We start from the raw sequence: 22808 nt of genomic DNA, 5'->3' as shown, positions 1-22808 counted from the left end.
TCTAAGGTTTGTTTTAACTGGCTGATTATGCATTTTAACTCATTAATTTGTCTCTCAACTTTTTTTTAAAGGCCATTACATTACTTAAAATTAATTTAAATTCTTCTATTAAAATCAACGGCTTGATGAACCTCCTAAAATTATTAATTAATCTTTTTAATAACGTAAACGAAGAAAGAAATTCGTAGAAGAAGTTATAAAGAATATTATCACTTTCTCATTATCAATTGCATATCATCAGCAAACATTGTTGAACTATAAATAAGCAACAAGTCTCAAGTCTATTTATATTTTTTAAATTTTATTTTATTTAGAAAAACACTTAACTAAATTTCTTAGAAATAACAATTCTTTGGAAAATTTGGAAGAACTTATTTTTTGGTTTTTATCTAAATATCTATGTTTATGTACAATATGTCTTTTTTTTTTGTTTTTTTCTAACTCACAACATAATTATTTTTATATCACTACCGCACCGCAAAAAATGTATTTGTTTTCATTCACCAAGGTCGCCAAACAGCGCTGCTGACAGTTCTCTTCTTCTGCACTGTCACAAGTTTCTGACGTTTTCTTTCAAATATTTGATTTCGAATTTTATTCAAAATATCCTTTTTCACTTGTTTTATGACGGGTGTTGTGGTTGTTGTTATTTTTTCTGATGGATTAATTTGGTCATCATGACTAAGAATTCTCTCCTGGTTCTGACATTCTGAGGTATTTATTCGATCACAAAACTCCTGATCCGATGATCGACTGCTTGTTATATCTTCACTTTGTATTTCCATTGAACTGCTACAATCTTCTTCAATTCTTCTTCGATCAAAGGATTTCTGAAAATGTATTTGTAATCTTCTTTAGAAACTGTTTGATCAGTCGATTTGGAATATTTTAACTTACGGTTCTTGACTGATCTGCTAAAAGTCTACACAAATGTAAAATTTGATCAGCAGTTATCCTTCTCTCTGCTGACATCATCGAAGAAGGATTTCGTTTAATTATCCTTTCACCAAACGTATCCATAGTAACTGTGTGTTTAAACATCGTTTTTCAAATTTTTGTGTCTCCTCTCCTGATCCGCTCACTGATCCAGCAACTGACAGACTGATTTGGCCAACACAAGTGACTCCTTCCTTATACGTCCTCGAGTTTTTCAAAATTCCAAATCCAGAAACAAAATCAGATTTCCCGCTCGAACACTTTATTTTTCATGTGCGTACTACACCCTTTTCACATGGCCTCTATGGATGGTGTGGAATGATGGTTCATGTAGTTTTCATAATCTTTTTTTAGGCCATCACAAGTGCGATTCGAAATTCGAAAAGAAGAAAATTCAATGGAACTGAAAAACCAAAAAAAAAAAAAATTCACTGCCAAGTGATGTTTTACTCTCCTCACATATGGATGCAAAGTATCTGTAAATATCTCCGAATCGTACAAAGTATCTATAAATATCCAATGTGTGTAGTCTGTAGTGTATCTTGCCTATGGCTGGCTGGTGTTACTATAGTGCCGCCTGTTTATATGTCAAACACACTCCTCAGTTCTCATCTTCATTCTCGTCAGAGCCAACACTGCATTTTGCTCTCTACAGGGCTCTTGATTTTTTTTTTTTTTTTTTTTTTTTGAAAAACCCAAAGAACACAAATCTTTACACACTGGCTGTGGGCTTGCCTAAAAATAGACCATGGGAAGCCACTTTGCGCTCTTGTTGTGTTCTCAAAAATAAATTCAAAAAAACAATGATTGTTTGTATATTGAAAAACAAAAATAAAAAAAAAAAAGAATTTTTATTAATATTGAAAAATGAAAAACCAAATACCAAAATGCTGATGATGAGCATCAACTTGAGGAAAAGATACAGAAATTTATTTATCAGCATCGGGAGATAATTATTTTTGTGTTTTTTTTTTTGATTTTTTATTTTTGAACTATCAGTTGGGTATCTCTGAATTTTGAACACATGTTGCGCATTTCTCTGGACTATTTTCGATGTCTTAATATAAACAAACAAATACTATACTTGGTACGCACTTAAGGATACTCATTCTATAAATAGTTTCGGGCTTTTGTTATGATAAGAAGGTCGTAAAAATTTTAACTGCTTTGGTAAAAGGGTTTTGAGGGTGATAAGCGAGTTTTATATTTTGATATATATAGGAATTTTTATTTGAGAAATCATAGTTATGACTTATGGGCTTACATTTGGACATGTACATATGCGGTACTTAAAATTTAAAGAGAGAAACATTTTGTGCAATTTTATTTGGGTTATTTATTGCTATCTGTCAAATACGGAATGTTTGATTTAAAAATAAATATTGTTGATATGTTTTTAATATAGATTAGGGTTACCAAGAATTTAATTTAATATTATTAATTTGTTCCGAGTGTGTTTTTAGATGTTTTAAGTTTCCCTTAGAATTTATATAAAAAAACAATTTTTTTTTTATTATAATTTGATTTTAAAATCATAAGAAAATCCTTTTAAATTTTATGTTTTTTAAAACGAAAAATTGATCGATACATACAAATAAAATATCTTTCGTCAGTTTTCAAAAAAAAAAAAAAAAATTGCCGGTAATCCTAAAACCAGTCATTTCGGTTTATTTTCAATGAAAAATTTGAGTAAGCCTAGCATATTGAAGGAACTTTAATCTTCTTTTTTATCAGAGGAAATAAAAGACACAACTAAAAAAAGTAAAAAAAAACTCAAAAATCGAATTTTTCGATTATTTTTGTTTCTTTTGGTATGGAAATATTTTGTATCAATTTTTAAAAACACATTATTTGAATTGGAAATTTAATTCTCTATAAAAAGTTCAAGAAGCAATATTTATATTATTAAATCCTGTCTTTTAATAAAAAAAAAAAATAAACAAACTGAGTGAACTTACAAAATTAACTTAAATCAATTAACACTTTTTCTCAGCTTTACCTGTTTGTTCTTTTCCTAGCCACAATAGCTTAGAAAAAGTTTTTAATTCATTTAAGTTAATTTTATATTAAATTTTTTTATTTTTTTTTAAATTCACTCAGTTTTTTTATTTTTTTTTAATTACTTTCAGTAGTCTTTTTTTGAAAAAAAAGTTATTTTTCTTTAAGAAAATAAACATAAATGTTAAAAAATGTCATAACTCGAAAACCGGACGAAAATGAGAAAATTACCTCCAAAGTTTTTCGACTTAAAATGACCTCAGGAACCCATGGTTTTCGTTTGGGGCGGAGACTGTGGGACACCCTGTATAAAGTACGTTCTCGATTAACGCAACTCTCGATTCACGCAACTCCTCGATTTTCGCAACAACCCAATTTTTATCAAAAATTGACTCGATAAGTGCAACTTTCAATATAAAAATACGATGAACTGACACAAAATTTAACTCTTACCTATTGAAAAAATGTTGATTGTTCAAAAATGTCAATTTTTAAAATCTAACAAACTATAAAAATCGAAACAAAAATATCCCATTTTTTCGAAATAAAATAATTCAATTTGTATAAAGAACTAAACATACGTAATTACGTACTTATCGTATAATAACAAAAATTTGTTGCATAAAATATACTATTTGTAAGTGTTGATTTTCTGATATTTTTGCTTTTCATCTCCGATAGAGCCTAAAAAATATTTACTTGGTCATTGCAACCACCCTTGTTTTAATTAGTTGCGTTAATTAAGAAAGTACTGTAATTGGAAATGCCTCACACAGAGAAAAATATGACCCGCTAAAAACTAACAGATTGCCATATTGTTTTACCGTCCATACATTTCATAAGGAAATCTTATTAAAATCAACGATTAATAAGGTTTTTTTAAGGAGATTTCTTATTATTTTTATAGAGAAAATCTTATTAAAATTTGACTGAAAAGTTGATTTTTTTTTTGCAACTTAGCACTAGAACAAAAATCGCGATCAATATTTTCATGGCAGGTTGGTTCAGGTGGTAAGGTGGGCGACTAAAGATTTGAAGTCTCCAGTTCGATTCCCAGCCTGGTCATCTTTTTTTTTATCTGTTTGCAGATTTTAAAACAATAAGGAAAACCCGATTGTTTTAATAAGGTTTCCTTCTTGGATGAAAACCATAGAGAAATCTTATTGTTTTTGTTCTATTTTATGTGGTCTATTTTTCTCTGTGCAAGATAGAGAATACCAAAAAAGTAGATTTTTTGAATTAGTTTGAGTTTTTATTAAAAAAAAAAACTAAATCAAAAGTATTTTTTAAAAATAATTATAATTCTTACAATTATTTTCAATTTTTTAATTAAGACATTTTGAAAAACATTTGGTATGTCGTTGTCGTTCAAATTATCATTCAATAAATAAGAAGAAAAATTCATCAGACCATTAAAAAAAAAAAATCATGTGTGCAATTCACACGTGGTTGAAGTGAAACCTTAAAAATCATTTTAAAAAAATCGAAAATATATATATTTTTTTTTATTCCATCACTTTTTTTATATGACAACCTACAATAAATTTTATACCATCTGAAAGCTTATTGTTTTAGCTCAAAATATTTATATCGACCATGTCTTGTCTATACAACATCTACAAAAAGAGCTAGAATTTTTTTAACCCAATTAGTTTTCATAAAAAAAGCAAAACAATCAATCTCTTTTCTCTTCTAACGCCATTAAATCGATTTTTTAAAAGACAACCTATAATAAATTTTTTATCATTATTATTTCACCTTTTATATGACGCTTCAATCATATTTCTACCATACCTACAAAAAAAGTAAGAATTTTTTAAAGCCAAATATGTCGAAATTTCAAACTGAGATTACGGTACTTCCTCTACTCTTCACAGGTGTTTTGAGGTATTTTTCAAGTTTTTTCAATTAAAGATTATAAAACTTGTAGAGCACGTACCGTTATGTGTGATGTATTAAATGAAAGGTAATATTATCAGCATGCGTATTAAAGTTAAATAAATTTGTCTTTTCACCGTTATCTCAGAATTTTGAATATGAAATTAATTGAAATTTTGCAGAATTATAATTTATTTAATTACCTTTATCTACTGTATAAATTTCATTCATCTATCTATTGAAACAAAAAAGTTATGATCAATTGATTTTTCGTGTCGCTTTTTCGTTTCATCTTGTTTCAAATCACTACGATACTAAAGAAGTTGTCACTTCAAAAAAAAAAAATTCACAAAACAAATGTGTTTCTTTCTAAAACGCTTCCGTCAAAGAATTTGTTTTTAATTAATTCAGTTCTTTGGTTGATTTTTTTTTTGGTGAAAATGCAGATCAAAATTTAATCAGGTTCACATTTCATTAAATTTAAAGTAGCCAAAAAATTGAAAGCAAATTATAAAATTTCCTTTTTTAAATGGCGACCTTAAATTAAATAGAGTGTGAATAAATTGGCCCTAAAACATTTGTTAAGAAAAATAAACTTATCTACATAAATATTGGTTGATATTGTAGTCAGGTTACATTTAAAAAGAATCACCCCTAGGAATTACCAAAATCCCTTAATTAGAGAATTTTAACCTGAACAACTTTTTAAATTGAACTCCTCTCTAGTGATTTCGTTATTATAATGACATGTATCTTAAAATAATACCTTCTTTCAAGTGTACTCAACTAATTGAATTTAAAAATTCCTAACTAACGAATGCAGGTTATTGGCGCCGCATATACCATCTCATATCACTAGGTAGATAAAAGAATACAAGATTGCCTTCAAAAATATGTTTATATCATAAATGTTCACTTTTTCAAAATTCACACATAGACGCCCTATTGACCCTCTACCATGTGTAGCCCTCATGAGCGAGAGTGTCAAACTCATGCAGCAAGTGAATTCATTTAAAGGAATGTCATCTGGTATTTTTTTTGAGAAGTTGGATTGCGTATACACTTGAGTTGTATATTGCATTCAATAGGTTATTTTTAGATTCATAAACCATAAATGCATTCAAAAAGTGTGGGAAAATTTTATTTTCCAGATATTGGATTATTATCAGGAGAAGACGAATCAAAAAGTATTGCAGACAGGGAATAGTGTATGATAAATTGTACGACAAAGGATTTTTACTACTGATTTGATCTATTTTTTGGGTTTCCTTTTACTAAAAGATCCTTTGACAAATTGTTATATTTTCTACCCATTCTTTTTCATTTAACAGGTTTATGGTAATAAATTGCAAAAATATAGCAGAAATTATTGTGATTTGTTGCTGGTGTAAAAGCGACATTATTTACGCCTACTGTTTTAATATTTCAAGCTATAAATTTTATCGGGCACAACTAGGCGCGCGTTTGGTATTTTTTTTTTGTAGACATTAGAGGATGAAAAACCATTAAATTATTAATGACTTATACTGTTACTGAGAAGTAAAAAATGTGTGATAAAGGCAGAAGGACCCATCCTGTTTTTTTTTTATATGGTATTCATAAAACCACAACTTCATTAATTAAGCAGTGTTTTTCTATAATTCAGTTGTTAAATTAATTTTAATTTAATTATTTTTTTCATTGAAATTTTAGAAGTTAATTTTTTGTCTTGTCTTCTTTTATTTTTTTTTTGTGAAATAAGATAAAAATGTGGTTTACGGGCTTTAAATCAGAGATCAGAAATAAATTTCAACCATTTGAAAGGTTCTTTAATAATACTCATTTGTTGCCATTTTCCAATAAAGGTCATATAAAAATCTTTATTTTTAAAAAAGAAAAATTTCGGTCAAGGTCTGAGAGAAAACTTTATTTTTTATTTTTTTATGTTTCGGTCAACTAGTTAGATTTATCGCTGATAGAATAAAATAAATCTAGATAATCTGTAAATTTATCAATTAGAACATCGGTCTGCTAAAATATTCGAAATTGCATTGGTCGTCCAAGCGACTCAAATCACACTGGAAAGGACATTTTTCATCTTGACATTTTATTTTAAGGGGTAATAACACCTTGTAAACAACGAAATCGAGCGTCATTTTTATCAGCGTATAAAACAAAGAAGAAATATTATTTTCTTTTGGTGTTTGCTTAGTTTAATTAAGTATATAACTAGGTAACAGAATAAGCTAATGTTAAATTTATTAATGATGTGAAATTTTTTAAATTACGGTGTAGTTCAGGGTCATATTAAAATCCTGTGCTCTCATCGGGCGACCAACTAACTCCTACAGTTTTTAACCGATTGGGCTGAAATTTTGTGTGGAGCTTAAAAATACTATTCTCTAGTGAAGTACGTAGGATTTTTTTGAAATATCAATTTTTAAAGAAATGGCATTAGTTTGAAAAAATTATTTCATTCCAAAAACAAAATTTGTTGAAAAAAAAGACCATAAAATCGTTAAATTTTAATATTTCAAAAAAATCCTACGTACTTCACTAGAGAATAGTATTTTTAAGCTACACACAAAATTTCAGCCCAATCAGTTAAAAACTGTAGGAGTTAGTTGGTCGCCCGATGAGAGCACAGGATTTTACTATGACCCTGAACTACACCGTAATTTAAAAAATTTCACATCATTAAAAAAATTAACATTATCTTATTCTGTTACCTATTTATATACTTAATTAAACTAAGCAAACACCAAAAGAAAATAATATTTCTTCTTTGTTTTATACGCTGATGAAAATGACGCTCGATTTCGTGGTTTACAAGGTGTTATTACCCCTTAAGCGAAAAGAGATATTATCTTGGGTTAAAAATACTTTGAGAGTATTAGTTGAACTTAATACATAAACTAAGAACAAACATCCTTCTCATATTTATTTTTGCAAAATAAAGAAATTTTTGACATATTCGACTTTGCTTTGAATTAACAATTTTTGATTTATTTTCTGCGATTGCCTTTTTCCATTTATTTTTTTGTAAAAATCTCAACCTTTGAGAAGTAATTTAAAAAATTAAAAAATAAATCTCAACCGATAACATTTATTTTTGATTTTTAAAAACAAATCTCAAACCTTAACCGAAACCTATTTAAAGTAATGTGGTAACTCTCAGAGAGAAACCAACTGAAAATCTTTGAACTTATTTCTGATTTCCTTCTTCAAGGTTCTTTCAGTTTGTAACTAGCATTCATTTCTTTAAATTATGCTTATCTGTTTCTACTTACTCAACACTGCCACAAAACCGTTACTGCTGATAGGAAATAAAAAAAACTCATTTTCTCATTTAATTTTTCATTTTTTTTTTTTTAATTAATAAACGGCACACATACATAATAAATTATTATTATTATTATTTTACTTAATATTCTTATTTAAAACTCTTTTCATCAATAATAATTTTATATTTTATTTATTTTGTTAACTTTTCTCTTAAAAAAATCACAAAATTAAATTTTCAACTTTTTTATTTTTTGTATTATTCTTTTAACAATGATTCAAGTTGCTTTTTTGCATTAGCAATATTTTTGTATTATTTTATTTATTTATTTTTTTTCTGTCAATATTTTTATATTTTTTTTAAACTTTATCTGTACAGTATTTCTTTTTTGTTTTTTTAAATAAAACCGTGTTTGTTTTTGTTTTTAAACTTTTTTATTTTCATTTTAACAATCTAGCTGCAGTTAATTTTTTGTTATTGTTGGTTTATCAATTATTGCGATATATTGAAAATTAATAATAAATTTATGTAATTAAATAATTATAAGGCTATGTAATATTTGTTTGTTTTCTTGTCTGCGCTATGCTAATGCATGTGACTTTTTTATAACATTTTACACAATTTTTATTTTTTTATTGATTTTTTTGTTTGTATAATATTTTTGTTGTTGTTAATTTAATTTAATTTTTCAGTAATTTGTTGTTTTTTTTTTATTTAAAAATTCATAAAATATATAATGTGGTGTATATTTATATTGTTTATTATTGATGTAAGAATTTCTGTTTTTTTTTTCACAAATTATTTAATTATTTTTTTTTTACAATGTATAAATGCTTTTTACATTATTTTTTTTTTTTACTATTGAATTTTGTTTTAATGAATTGTATTTTTTTTTATATTTTTATTAATTTTTTTTTAATAATTTATCACTAATTCTTGTTGTTGTTAATATTGCTTAGTATAGGACTGTCCTCGATATTATGATAATAATATTTTTTTTTTATTAATTTTATTTATAACAATTGTGTTAATTGTAAGCAGAAAATAATAAAAACATTTTTCGCTCAAAGAATTTTTTTAATTTTATTTTTATTAAGATAGATACAAGATTATTTCCTAAATATTTTTTGTTTTTTAATATGACTTATAAATTATTTATATATATGTATGTATATTTTATATATTTACATAAGTTGTATACCTATATAATTGATTTTTTATTTATTTTTTGTTTTATTATTTTTTGCAGAGGTTAAACCTTAAGCAAAATAATAAAATTAATTGAATTAAAAAGTTTTATATAGTTTTTTTTTTTTTATTATTATTATTAAAAAGCATAGATATTGTTGTGTTTCGTTAGAAGAATTTCAGTGAGGGTTTGAGGTGAGACGACTTAAATATATTTCATTGCTTTTTGATGTTTATTTTTAATTTAAGCTTAAATTAACTAATGAATTTTTGGTTTTTAATATAATTATTACTTTTCTTTTATTGTGTTTTTTTTTTTTTTTTTAGTAAATTTGTGCATTTTGTGTGAAAGTAATTCAACAGTGCTAGAAATTTAAAGATTTTTTTGGTTTTGTTTTTGAATTAAAGTGTTATACTGTTTCGGGGGCAAATTGTGATGAAAATTTTATTTCAATTAATAAATATTTTGTGTTAATTTAAACTTTTTATTTTTTGTTTTGTCTTAAAAATTAATTTTAATGATAAGAATTTATTTTTTAAATTTAATTTTTATACTTCATATAGAATTGCATTTAGGGTAAAACAGTTGTTGTTGTTTATAGTTGATTAAGGATTTTTTTTTTTGCTGTTTTTTGTTGTAATTATTTTTGGTAAAACTTAATGAAAATGTATTTTTGTGTTCTTTTATATAAAAAGCAAGAACTAAAAGTTATTTTATTAATTTGTATAATAATTTTTTAATATACAATACGAATTCATAAAAGAGATAGAGTTGAAATATTAAAGAGAGGTAAATTTATGCACTCTTTTTTGAAGTTTTGGATGGATGTAATGTTGCTTAATGATGTTTGAAAATTTATCATTATAATGCAAAGTATTTTTATTAAATATTTTACATATTTTTTTTAAGTTTAATTAAGTATATAAAAAGGCCTCAAAAATAGTTTATCGAAGAAAAATTCTTAAATAGATTAAAAAAAAAAAAAAAAATAGTAGTGACACACACCAAAACAAAAAAAAAAATTATTGATAGTTTCATTAAATTTTAAGTTAAGGCGTGCAAAATATTTAGCAGTTTTTTTTTAATAAAAAAAGGTAAAGAGCTGCTTTTTCTTTTAGTTTGTAACAAATATTTTTTTTTGTTCGATTTTAAGATGTTAAAGTTAAATTGTAATTTTTTGATTATGTTTCCAAAAAAATTACTTTAACTTTTTTTTTCGTTTTATAAAAGACAAGCTCTTAACACAAGACGACATTTTTTATTCGTATAAAGAATGAGCTTCTGATCTAACTTGTGTTTGATTTAAGAAGTAACGTTAACTTTGTGCGTCTGACTTGCAAAAATATAAAAACGCCATAAAACATTTCTACGAATAAAATGTACTTTTTAAGGAAGAATCTGAGTTTTCTTATAAAACATATTGAAACATCAATACTCGAATTAGTATAAACTGGTATATTTTACTTTTGGCATTAAACCATCTGTTTTCCATGGTCTTTTAGTTATTATTATTACACTATAAATGTGTCAAATTGTATAGTAAATTAAGTAGGTTTTGCAGGAAAAATAAATTGATGTAGGTATTGAATTTTAGTTTTTCGTCGACTTTTACTTGATTTATATTTGTATAGCGAATGCCATTTTATACCAGTAAAAAAAAAAAATTGACAGTAGAAGTAGACTATTATTTCTGAATTTTTCAGTACGATTTCTTTGTAAGATGTGTAAAAGTCAAATTGATAATACAACTTTAACAGCTTACCAGAATATCGAGATGGTTGCGATAAGAATAAGCAAGGTTCGTTGGTGGTAAAAAACCTTGTTCGAAAGATGACATCATATCAAGGAGTTTTCATTTGTACATTAGCATACAACATCTTATGAGAAGAAATCAAAAATAATATATTAAGCTTTAGTCTTTAATCTTCTACATTTATCATGTCATGTGTTTTTGACAACTTCAATTGATTTTATTTAGACAAGTTTTTTCCAAAATGTTTGTTAAGTATTTTGATCATAATTCTGCTTTGTAACATGCTTTTCATTAAGTTAATTAAAGCACATGTCTTTTCGTTTCATCAAAACCAAGTCTAAGAGGTAATACGCAGCTTTCAGGAATGTGGAAATGCCAAAAATGAATATAAAAAAAATATATCACTTTTTATTCTGCACACTAGATCAGTTATCACTATTGAGTTCAAAGTGTGTTTAAAACTGATTCAATGTTTTTATCTAATAACGCTATTTATAGAGTTGGTTAAATCTCTTGTTGTGTTTGAACTCTAAGATATTTCCAAAATTTAAAATTTTTTGGAGGCACACACATTACAGCAAAACTTCTTTATCAGCATAAGATGAATATTCACATTAAAATGAAATGAAGTTCACCTTAAATAAAAAAGGAGTCCACTTATTTTAGGAATCGTTTTGTTTAATGTTGGAGCACTTTTTTTAAATTGAAGTCCATATGCAGGCTTGTTTCAAATGATGCTTAATTTTTAGTCTTTTTATTATTATTGAGTTCTTAATAGATATTTTATATGAAAATTACCATTGAAACGCCATTATTCGACTTTATGTAAGTGTGTGTATATGTGACGTAATAAATAGCGGAATATTAGTTGTGAAAACGTGTCATAAAGTTTACTCTGTGATAACAGAGTGAAAACAGAATAGTAAAAAACGTCAGAATTATGAAGGCATATTCCAAACAGAGCCTTAAAAACTTACGCACAGTTATAATTTTTTGTCAATATAATTTCTATCAATAATGTTCAATAATAGTTATCAGTTAGCGAATACAAAATATACGGACAAGATCGCTGAGAAATTTAATCTTAAGCCTGTTTTGTTTACTGATATAATTACGCGATATATAGGTACATTTACCTACATAAAAATAATTTATTGTATACACATACACATATGTTAAAGTTTCGTGGGCCCATTTGGTTTGGGAATAATTATTGCTAGGTTAAAAAACATTTCAAGTCGTTTTAACTTTTTACTTTGATTTTTTTAGTGAACGATTCCATTCGTTTTCAACCTCACATTACTGTCTTTTAAGCATCTTTCCATTCCATTCCTAGTCGAAGGAATTAAATGACTTAATTCATCTCATGTCAAATGGAATATCTTTATGGTATTTTTTTTCTTGAAATTTTTGTTTGAAATTTTGCCATCCTCCGATAGTCAGTTACCGGTTTTTAGCCTTTTGGACTAGTTTTAAAAAATTTGAATTAATTTTAAAAAATAAAGTGTTTTTAGACAATTTTCAATCAATCAAATAGAATTAATTAAATTTAAACACAACAAATATACAAACATTCCTAAACAAGTTTTAAGGAATGCATTTTGTTCTTCTTGAACATGGAAATACTTTATCATTTCAGCAGCTTATTAGAGAAAGGAAAGGGTTATATAATTATATTAGAACTGAAGAAATATTTTTGTTACTTTGAAATTTGCTTATACCCATAAAAATATTTGTTACAAAAGAATATTAAGCATGGATGCCATTGAGAAAAAAAATATATATATTCATACAAATTGAGCCAATTTCGAATTTGCAAAAAAAAATAATATATTTTTGAATTGTTAAACACGTTTTTCATGTTTTCTTTGTAATTAAATTAAATTAATTTTAAAATCCATTTAAATCATAAAAATATAATTATTGTGTATACTTAAATTCTGATTCTTACCATAGACACACTTTACAGAATTTTCAATGATTGTTTGCAATATAATTTTTTTGTTTTAATTTCATATCACAGAAAAATTGTACAAAACAATTCAAAAACTTTTAAATAAAAAAAAAAAATTAAAAATAAAATCAAAATATACATAAAACATTTAAATGTGTATAATATATTAAGATATATCTCCAAGCTTATTATATTTATAATAACAAAAAGGCGAGAGAGAGAGATAGATGACCATAAGCACCATGATCATATTCATTTTTCATATTTATAGAGTTTAACAATACAAAGAATTTACAATACATAGTTTAATATATTATTATAAATAAAATAAAAAAAAATAATTAAACAAAATGCAATTCATATAGTATAGTTTTAAAACAGAGAAATAATGTATTAATATAGTAGTTAATACTATTTTGTTTAGCTAAAATCATAAATTAAACAATAGAAAAGAACTTAAAAAACAAGGTAAATATATTTATTGGTATGTAATTATATATTTTTAAATATTTTTATATATATTAAATATAATATATTTTTTTGTATATAATAAAGCTGAACCACATATAGAAAAGAAATTAAATCAGAATGATGGTATATTACTACATTGAGGTGTCTTAGTTTTTTTTTTTTTTATTATTATTATTTTGAAGAATTTTTGTATGCTTCCTTTTTTATTGCTGTTTTTTTGATAGAGATAGATATAAATGGTGTACGTATATGTATGTTGTGTGAAATACTGTGTTTTGCTGCCAAAGATACTTTTTTCAAACAAAAAAAAAATTGGTTATATTGTAAAAAGGCTTCTGCAGAAAAATCGTGGTTTGCCAAACGAAGTAATTTATAACCATGCCCAATTATAATATTAATAAGAGGAAGACGAAGAAATTCTTTTAATTAAAAATATCAAAAAATCGTGACGAAAATTTTGCATGCCAAGATATAAAATATATTGCATAGAAAAATTTTGAAAAACATGCTTCATTCAATTTGAAAAAAAAAAAAAAAAATATATATATAGAAAAAAACTGCATTGGTGAAGAATTTTAAAATATTGAAATTTTTAATGTGCAATTCTCAATTTTGGTTGAGTTTTTTTTTTTTTTTTTTTTGTGAAAATAACAACAAAAAACAACTTTTTGTAAAATAAAAATTTAATATAAATCATTCTTTCAATAGGAACTAAAAAATAATCTGTGTGAAATAGAAAACCACACTTAGAAAATCATTTAGAAATTTTTAACGAAAATTGAAAACAACGAAACACATTGACAACATGGTAGAAAACACTTTTTCCTGATTCTTTACCTAATTAATAGTTGTTATTTTTTTTTAATTTTGAAAATTTTCTTATATTTTGGATTTTCGATATTCAATTTAATAATTTTGATTTTTTTTTTTTTTTTTATTTCAAAAGTGTTTATTTTCCGAGAGCAAGAAAATAGTATTTTAATTTTTTTTTTTTTTGTTTCTTATACAAGCTATTTGCAATTTATTTTTTATTGTTAAAGATATTTAATAATAATTTTATTATTAAATCTAAAATATTATTCATTCGTACTTTTTTTTTTCTTTATTTTTTTATTTTCATTATATATTAAAAAATTCTACCGAAGATTTATTGTGAGAATCTATTAATTTACAGCGCCTTAATGTTTAAAAGGATTTTTATGTGTTTTATTTGTTTATTAATTATGTTTTTTTTTTTTTTATTTATGGTTTTTAGTTAAATTATTATTTTATTTAAGGTTTTGTAAGTTTTTTTTTTTAAATAAAAAAAAAAAAAAATAAAATTGGTGTTTTATTGTGATGTGTGAGTGTGGAGGTGTTTGTGTTTTGTGGAATTATTTGAATATTATATTTTTATGTAGGTATATAACGCGGACTGGTTTATTTTTATTATTTAATTTATTTTATGTATTTTTTTTTGTTTTTTTGTTAGAAGATATATTTTTTTTTTTTATAAAATTTGATTTATTTTCCAAGGTAATAGTTTACGATATTTGATTAAGGTTGAGTTTCTTTTTTTGTAACAAGGTTGTAATGTTACTAATTACTAAGTATTAAAAGAAGAAAAAGTTTAAATTTTGTTCAAAATTAACTTCATACTGTTGTAAAGTAATAAACAAAAATTCGAAGGAATGCATTTTTTTTTCAATTTTTTAAGAAAGATTTGTTTAAAATCTATAGAAGACAGAAAAGTTTATTTTACTACAGTCAACTCCGCTTGTTTAAACTATGTAAAACATCTGTTCTCTTTAACTGCTTGTATTTGTTATTGGAAGAATAAGGGTCAGCGAATAAAATAATTTTGATTTGTAATTATGAAGTCCATTTAAAGTATAAAGGATTTTTAAAGGCTTACCATAAGGCACAGTGTAGGGACCTATACCTTTAAAAAAATGTAAAATAGGAAATAAATCTAGACAGATATTTGAATGTTCTTTGGTTTTTTTAAACGGACGTTAAAACGGTTTTCTTGTAAAAGGAAAATAAAAATCAGAAGAGAATCTTCAAGATTAATACAAATATTTGTTGCATTTTGGTTGACTCGCTTGAAATTTAACTAAAAAATTTAATTTCAATTTTGTAGAAACATAGGTCAAGATCTTGTGTCACGAAATTATGTTAAGAAGGATAAAGATAGTTTTGTTTAATTTTTTTTAATAATTTAATTTTTTTTATTAAACTTTTTGAATTTAAATTGAGATTAAATTTTTTATATGATAACGGATTATTATTTTTTTTGTTTTTCTATACAAATATCATTTTGAAAAGAAAAATTATTATTTTTAGTTTTTACTAAATTTCAATAAAACATGCCAACGCACCTTTATCTAGACCCGGCTTTTGAACCATTTTTTTAAAAAATTTTTCTTAGATTTTGTTTTTCTAATTTTCGTTGAAGATATTTTTAAATTTACAATATATTATATTTTTACACTCTTCCTCATCATTTAATTTTTATTATTATTTTTGTCAAAATCTAACTTTTTTTATTTTTCAAAAAATTGCTGAGCGTTATCTTTTTCGAATTTTTATCTACAGACTTGATGATTGACTTTTTTTTCGTTCTTCAAGATCGAACCTAAATATCTTCCCAATTTGAAGCGAAGTGTGTTGATTTTTCAGGAAGTTTTTTTTTGATAGTTAATATTTTCAACATGGAGAAGCTTATTTTTTAATTTTTTTTTTTTTGTTATCTGTTCAGTGAAGTTGTTTTTTAAGTTTTTTTTGGTTTATGAGTTGGTAGTTGAAAATATATATTTTAATTTTTTGTTGAAAGGGTTTTTTTTTATCTGTTTTTATTTTTGCTTGAAATAATTTAAGTATATATATATTTTTATTAATTTTATTATAAGTGAACCTAATTTTTAGACTACGTTTCTTTCGGCTAATCACCACCTAAACTTAACGCCTGAACTATACGTGGATCAGCTTTACTACCCTCACGAAATTCTTCCAGTGTTAAACGATCATCATGATTTTTATCCATTTGATCAAATATTTTATCCACTCGTTTTTGTGGGGTATTTTCGTCCTCAGTTTGTGGTTGTTGACCCTGGATGTTGTTGTTGTTGTTGTTGATTTGTTGGTGGTTGATAATAATGATGATGATTATTTTTTTTTTTTGTGATTTTTTTATTATTTTTTCAAATGAATGTGTTTGCATTGAAAATAGAATTTAAAAGGCATTAAAATATTCGAGATTGCAATTTTCATTTATATAAAATTGAATAAAAGGAAATGATAAAATAAAATCAGAAAAAAAAGAACAAGGATAAAAATCAATGTTTAGCTAGATAGATAGAAAAAAAAAATACATCTTTGCAAATGCCATCTGTCTACTTACCACCATTTGATAAATGGCATCCACAATGTTGTACATTTCATCTCTGGTAATGAAGCCATCATTGTCAACATCGTAAAGTCTAAACGCCCCTGCAATGGTTGAAAGAGTGACAGGAAAATAGAAAAAGATATAAGTTAAATGGATTTCAAGGACTGGACAGTGTAGGTTGTTTTTTTTTTTTTACTAGATTAAAAAATGTTATTTTTTTTTTGCCTTCAAAGTGAAAACTTTTCAATGGATAGTAAAATTATTTTGAAAACTGTGATTGATTACGTTTTCAATGTTACAAAATTTCACAGTTTAGTTTTAGCATACAATTTTATTAAAGAATTTTATAAAAAAAAAAAACAAATAAATTAAAGAAAACAAAAAAAAAAAGCAAAATTTTTCTGTAAACGTTGCCATTGAAAAAAAGAATTGTAAAATGTTTAATTTTTTTCTAAACCTTGAAAAGCAATTATTTTTTGGTTCGCTTTTATTTATTATTCTTCAACCCCGGCAAAATTACATCATACTATAGGGCAGAGGGAGGGCACCTTAGGATACTTTTACTAAGATCGTTCTGGAATGCTCAAATATTCAAACAAGTTCTTTGTGAATATCTTTGTTCTGTGGTATCCTTTCTTGAGCCTCAAATTTTTGTTTATAGTTAATTTTTACAATTTAGTAAATGGTTCCAACTTTCCAAATATGCCCCCATAGAAGGGGTAGAAAGCTTTTGAAACCCCTGGGGCAGCTTTGGAGATGCATTAAAAAACGGACTATATTGAGTATTAGTTTTTACTAAACTATTCAAAAATATTAAATTTCTTAAAGAAAATCTAATAAAACTGCCTTATTTCATTCGGAATATAGACATAGGTACCTATATTTCAAACCATTAAAAAAATTAAGTCAAGTTATCGCATATGAAACATCTTTAAATGTTTTCACTGTACAACTGTGTTGAAGCATTAACAACTATTCTTTTTAATACTTTTTTTTTTGTTTTGTTCAAAGTTGCCCTTATCGTTAACTACCTACCCCCCCCCCCCTCTTCCTTATATGGTGTCCCAAAGACAATAACACAGTCAAAAAACATGGGTTCCTGACGTGATTTTCTTGTTTTTGAGTAACTGTTTTTAGGTGTTGTAAGAAAACAACAGAAACATTTTTGGCAAATTTCAACTGATTTAATATTTTAGTTTTATTAAAAAAAATTAATAACTTTTAAAACTTGTCTTAAAACTTTTTCTTGGAATATGATTTAAATTTGACATCGTTTTAATCACAGAAATGCGTTCATTAGTAGCATTTTTTCTTCTAATTATGATAGGCCTTTCAATATCCTTAAAACAACTTAACTTGTTTTTAACAAAATACTAATATTTCAATTTTTAAATAAAAAAAACCCAATCAAACAAATAAACAACTTCAAAAAAGTTAAATTTTTGAATTAAAATGGGTAAAATGATAAATATTTTATTAATTTTTTAAAGCCTCAAGAATAATGTAAAAAGAAATTTCATTACTGCTAAAAAACAGTTAAAAATGAACTATTTTGCAAAATTTTACTTTTTTTTCTAATCCAACTTATGAATTGATTTTTGTTTAAGTCTAATAAAATTGAAATATTTCTATTTTTTACCGACTTCAAAAAGGAGGAGACATTAAATTCGTCCGTTTTTTTATGTTTGTTATCTCATAAGGTGCCTGCAGTCTGGTCAATTTCAATTTCGTCTAGTGCCCATGTTCTGTAACTTTTATCACTGGCGATAAAATATTTGTATCACTTTAAAATCCATTTTATCTCATCAAAATAAAACAAATTGCGTTCAAAATCATAATTTCTCAATTCATAAACTCTGAATTTGAAAAAAAATTTGCTTGATTTATTGAAGAAATCTAACTCGAATTTCTCCCTAACTCGAACTGATTTTCGAGTCCTGTGAAATTTCGACCTAGAGGGAGTCGACTGTATATCCATGAAAAAAAAACCTGAAAAAAAAATAAATAAAGTATAAGCTTCTCTTTGAAACTAAAATTCCAAGAAAAATGATCGATAAATACGAAAAAGTTTTGAGACAAGTTATAAATGGTAATTAATTTCTTGTTTGAAAACTAAGTTTTTTTGATATCAGAAGACATTTGGCGTTAATAGAGCTATTTAAAGAATTTAAAGAAACAATACCTTAAAACATAAAAACTGTTTTTATAACTCAAGAACTAAGTGAAAAAAATCATCCCCATAAGTTTTTCGACTTAAAAATTGCCTCAAAAACCTATGGTCCTTGTCTGTGGCGGTAACTGTTGGATACCTTGTATAAAAAGATATTTTTAATGAAGAAAAACTAGACCAGAATAGATCAGAACAGCACAAATACGTGAAAACTGTCAGAACAAACAAGATCACAAAAGTACAGATTCATGTTTAATTAGGGTTAACGGTTACCTATCAGTTTTGAAATTTAACAGTAAAGAAATTTGTTTTCCTTCATGGAACAGTTAAAAACCTCTAGCTCTTGGTACTTATAGCTATCGTATAATAAATAAAAATTAAGACGTTTGAAAAAATCAAATAAAAAAAGAAATTAAAAGCAATAAATCTCAGATATTTAGGGGAAATACGTCCAAATACGTACTACAAAAAAGAACATTTCAATAAAAATGTATATAGAAAATTATTTTTGTGTGTATACTTACAATGCAGCTTTTCGTCTAGATTTCCTCTCGATGTAATCGATAACGCCCGAATGAATTCCTCAAATTCTATCGAACCATCCTGTTTAAGAAAAAATTTCAAAATGTTATTTACGTCTAATAAATTCATAATAATTTTCAATATTTCCAAGAACCAGTGTAATTGGTAAGAATACTTACAATTTTAATTTATTCAGATTTCTCTCTAAGGATTTTTAAATCTTTCTTCTCATTAATTCTTACATTCATATTATTACAAAATGAAACTATCCCCTAGGAATGAATCTGATTTTCCAACCAATTTAATCTCAATAATTTAATAATTAAAGAAAACTAATGTCTTTTCAAGTGTTCCACAGTTTGATTTGATACTCGATCATTTTATCCACAATGGTATGTATATTTTGAAGGTTTTCTATATACGATTACAACACAACTGATTATTCAAATCTACAAAAGTAAACATAAATATTCGTATAATTATATATGCAGCTTTGACATTTTGTCCCTTATATTCGTATATTTTATGTATATTTGAGAAGTGCTAATGACTTTTTCAATCATACCCTTACTCTCACTCTTATTGCCCCCGGAAACAACTTGAAAACCTTTTCAAAAAGGGGTAAATAAAGTCTGAATGGTCTCTGAATGGAATGCTTATCAAATGATAATTAAATCAGGGACTGAATTGATTATGCCAGAGGTTGGGTTGATTCATTCAACTTAATGTATACTATATAGGTAGACTTATACCTATACAACCTGGGCTTTGAATTGCTCTGGCGATGAAAGGATAGATTAACGTTTTTGTTTATTTTGTTGAATGAAAAACAAACTATGGCTGCCACAATTTAATAGTTCAGGGATTTGTGTAGTAACTTCAATAAATTTGAAAGGCCGAGAATGGAATGAAAAATTCCAGATTTCAAAAATGTATACATTCTTGGACTTCTTGTTCACAGTAATTATATATTGTCAACAAAAAGTCATTAAAATGCTATCTATCCTGATATTAAACTTAATAATTAGAAATAGTAGAGAAAAGAGCTACATAATTAGCTTTAAAGTTTAATTTTTTTTTAAAGAAGGTATTACACACTAGATGGTTAAATTTGCCTAAATATTACTTTGAAAAATAGTCCATAAGAGCATCAACTTTTTTTTGTGAAATAAGACCAAATTTTTGTATAGTTACTTTATGTAGAGAAGAAAACTGTTTGCCCGAGGTGAAATAAAATATTTTCTTAAATTGTAGGAAATTTGCGATGTAGAAACGGGACTCAAATGACGATTTTTTCGCACCTGGGTGTGAATTCTGAAACTATGCCCCAATCCATCGATTTTAGAATTTCATGTCCCATTAAACAGTTTTTTCGAGTATAAGGTTAGGGAAAGCAAGACCACGCACAGTGTGGCCAATCACGATTCTAGCTGGACAAAATTAATAATCGACTTTTTTTCTAAACAGTTTTAAACAAATGAATGTGAATAGATAAAATTCTATAAAAAAGAAAGGTTTTTTGAAAAGAAATCTATAATTTCTGCAAAAATTGGGTCAAAATAGTGATGAAGAAAATGCATTTTTATAGTATTTGAACTTATTTTCCATAAACATATTCTATGATTGGATATACTTAATTATTTTAAAAAACGCTTGAAAAATCTCAATAAATAAAAACTCTGTTGCTATTCACGAAAAAAGTGAGGCAGAATAATTAGTTTTTATTAAGAAATAGAACTTTTACACACGTTTTTGACAGGTGACATACATGATTTATTTTCTCAATATCATGCTATAAATTAAAATTTTAGCAATGATTTTAAATAAATATGTTTCACAATCATACAAAATGGCATCACCCTTAAAAATATCTGCAGATAATTTAAAACAGTAACTCCTTTTTGTGCGATGCAAAGTTGAAACATAAGGGCCTATTGAAAAGAGCTGTGTTTATATTACCTTCGATGTTTTTCAAGCTACTAATTCTCTAAACTTCTTCGTGACCCTATTTCTGGCCTTTTACACTTGCTTGCTTTTTGCATTGAACTTGTTTAAGATGTTCCGACAGAAAAGCATCATTCATCAATGATAATGCCTCATTAGTTGAAAATTCCAGTGGTTTAGTGGTTCCAGAGGATCAAAACTTAATTTTTTATACATTTTGATCCTTCACTCAAAGAAAATTTCGATAAATCCTTTAAGCTTTTATTGGAATACGCTTTTCCAATTTTGCGGAGAGCGATTCTACTGATTTTAGCTATTTCCTAATGGATAGGTACACTTAGGAGACTTTTAACCTTCCGTTTGTTATATTTTTCCCGTTTTTTAATTTTTAAAAATTCTTTTCTACTTTTGTTTCAATATCTACCGTTTTTGTTTATTTAGTTACCACATAATATTGGTCAATGTCATGTTTAAATAGTGTTCCAATGTGTCTTCCACCTTTTTTGTCTTTTTTTCGCTTAACTTGAAGCACAAAACTTTTATATATGTTTTTAATTTTTGTTTATCGTCAAAAATGTTCCAAAGATAATACCTGCTCATTAAAAGATAAAAAAAAAACTGTCTTTTGGATCTTATTTGGCAGTTTTGACACATTTTTAGAAAGTTGTATGGCGGTCGCGAAAACGCGCGACATGTAAATAGCTAATCTTAATGACAACACTCCACAATACATTAATTAATTAATTTCAGACCGGAAAAATGCGGAAAAATTAACTTTACCTCTATTTGAAAAACAAAGATATTTTTTTTGCATTTCCTAGCCTTCTTACAGAATTTATTTTTTTTTAAATAGTTGCAATGGTAATTAATAAATAAAAATTATAATACTTTACCTCCAAATGTAGATTAACAATAAAAAAAAACAATTACAACAATAAAACTACCACAGCGTTTTTAATCGTCAACCAAACTCAAGCGAAAAATAGAATACTTTGTATTATCTCCATCAAACTGTTGACAAGAACCAACTTTCAAACTTAGCTTACGCTAATCCGAGATGAAAACAAAAAAAACCAAACATGAATTACAGTTACCCATTGTATTGAGAAGCTCAACTTATGATTTAAAATCATGTGGCTAAACTTTTTTTTTCTATTTTGTCCAGTCAGATTGGCGAATTACCACACTGTGCCACGTAAAGAAGTTAGCAACTAGACCAAATCTTAAAATGAGAGGACGAAGTAATGAAATTTCTGAAGATTTTACTCAAATTCAGAAATAATAATGAGGTTCAAATTAAATTTAATATTTTGGATTGGAAAGAAGTTGTGAATGCAGTTAAATTTGGGGAGAGTATTAGT

General features: G+C 25.7%; 2 protein-coding genes across 2 annotated transcripts in view; both read right to left on the bottom strand.

Annotated features, from left to right (window-relative positions):
• Positions 1-447: 447 nt before the first annotated feature.
• Positions 448-1776, bottom strand: LOC129911901 (uncharacterized). Its single transcript, XM_055989902.1, has 2 exons — positions 898-1776; positions 448-830 (listed from the first exon to the last, which is right to left on the bottom strand). The coding sequence occupies exons 1-2, from the start codon at positions 1039-1041 to the stop codon at positions 501-503; spliced, it is 474 nt and encodes a 157-aa protein (XP_055845877.1). The 5' UTR covers positions 1042-1776; the 3' UTR covers positions 448-500.
• A 14062-nt stretch (positions 1777-15838) lies between these two features.
• The window catches only part of LOC129912460 (frequenin-1), a 150670-nt gene continuing 143700 nt past the window's right edge, over positions 15839-22808 (bottom strand). The window contains exons 6-8 of the mRNA XM_055990716.1: positions 19506-19584; positions 16824-16912; positions 15839-16532 (exon numbers count right to left, since the gene is read on the bottom strand). Of these exons, the coding sequence (XP_055846691.1) occupies positions 16365-16532; positions 16824-16912; positions 19506-19584 (336 nt within the window). The 3' untranslated portion in view covers positions 15839-16364. The remainder of the gene's footprint in view (positions 16533-16823; positions 16913-19505; positions 19585-22808) is intronic.

Source organism: Episyrphus balteatus, chromosome 2 (genome assembly GCF_945859705.1).
Source record: "Episyrphus balteatus chromosome 2, idEpiBalt1.1, whole genome shotgun sequence".
NCBI classification, from domain to species: domain Eukaryota; kingdom Metazoa; phylum Arthropoda; class Insecta; order Diptera; family Syrphidae; genus Episyrphus; species Episyrphus balteatus.
Note: the sequence above shows the minus strand (reverse complement) of the source record. Positions and strands in the feature narration are given on the sequence as shown.

What these genes read in the sequence shown, in the direction of transcription:
- LOC129911901 (XM_055989902.1), bottom strand. Translation starts at nt 1,041, where the DNA reads ATGTTTAAACACACAGTTACTATGGATACGTTTGGTGAAAGGATAATT. An exon ending in TAGCAGATCAGTCAAGAACC is followed by an intron (nt 831 to 897) that starts GTAAGTTAAAAT and finishes ATACATTTTCAG; the next exon opens with AAATCCTTTGATCGAAGAAG.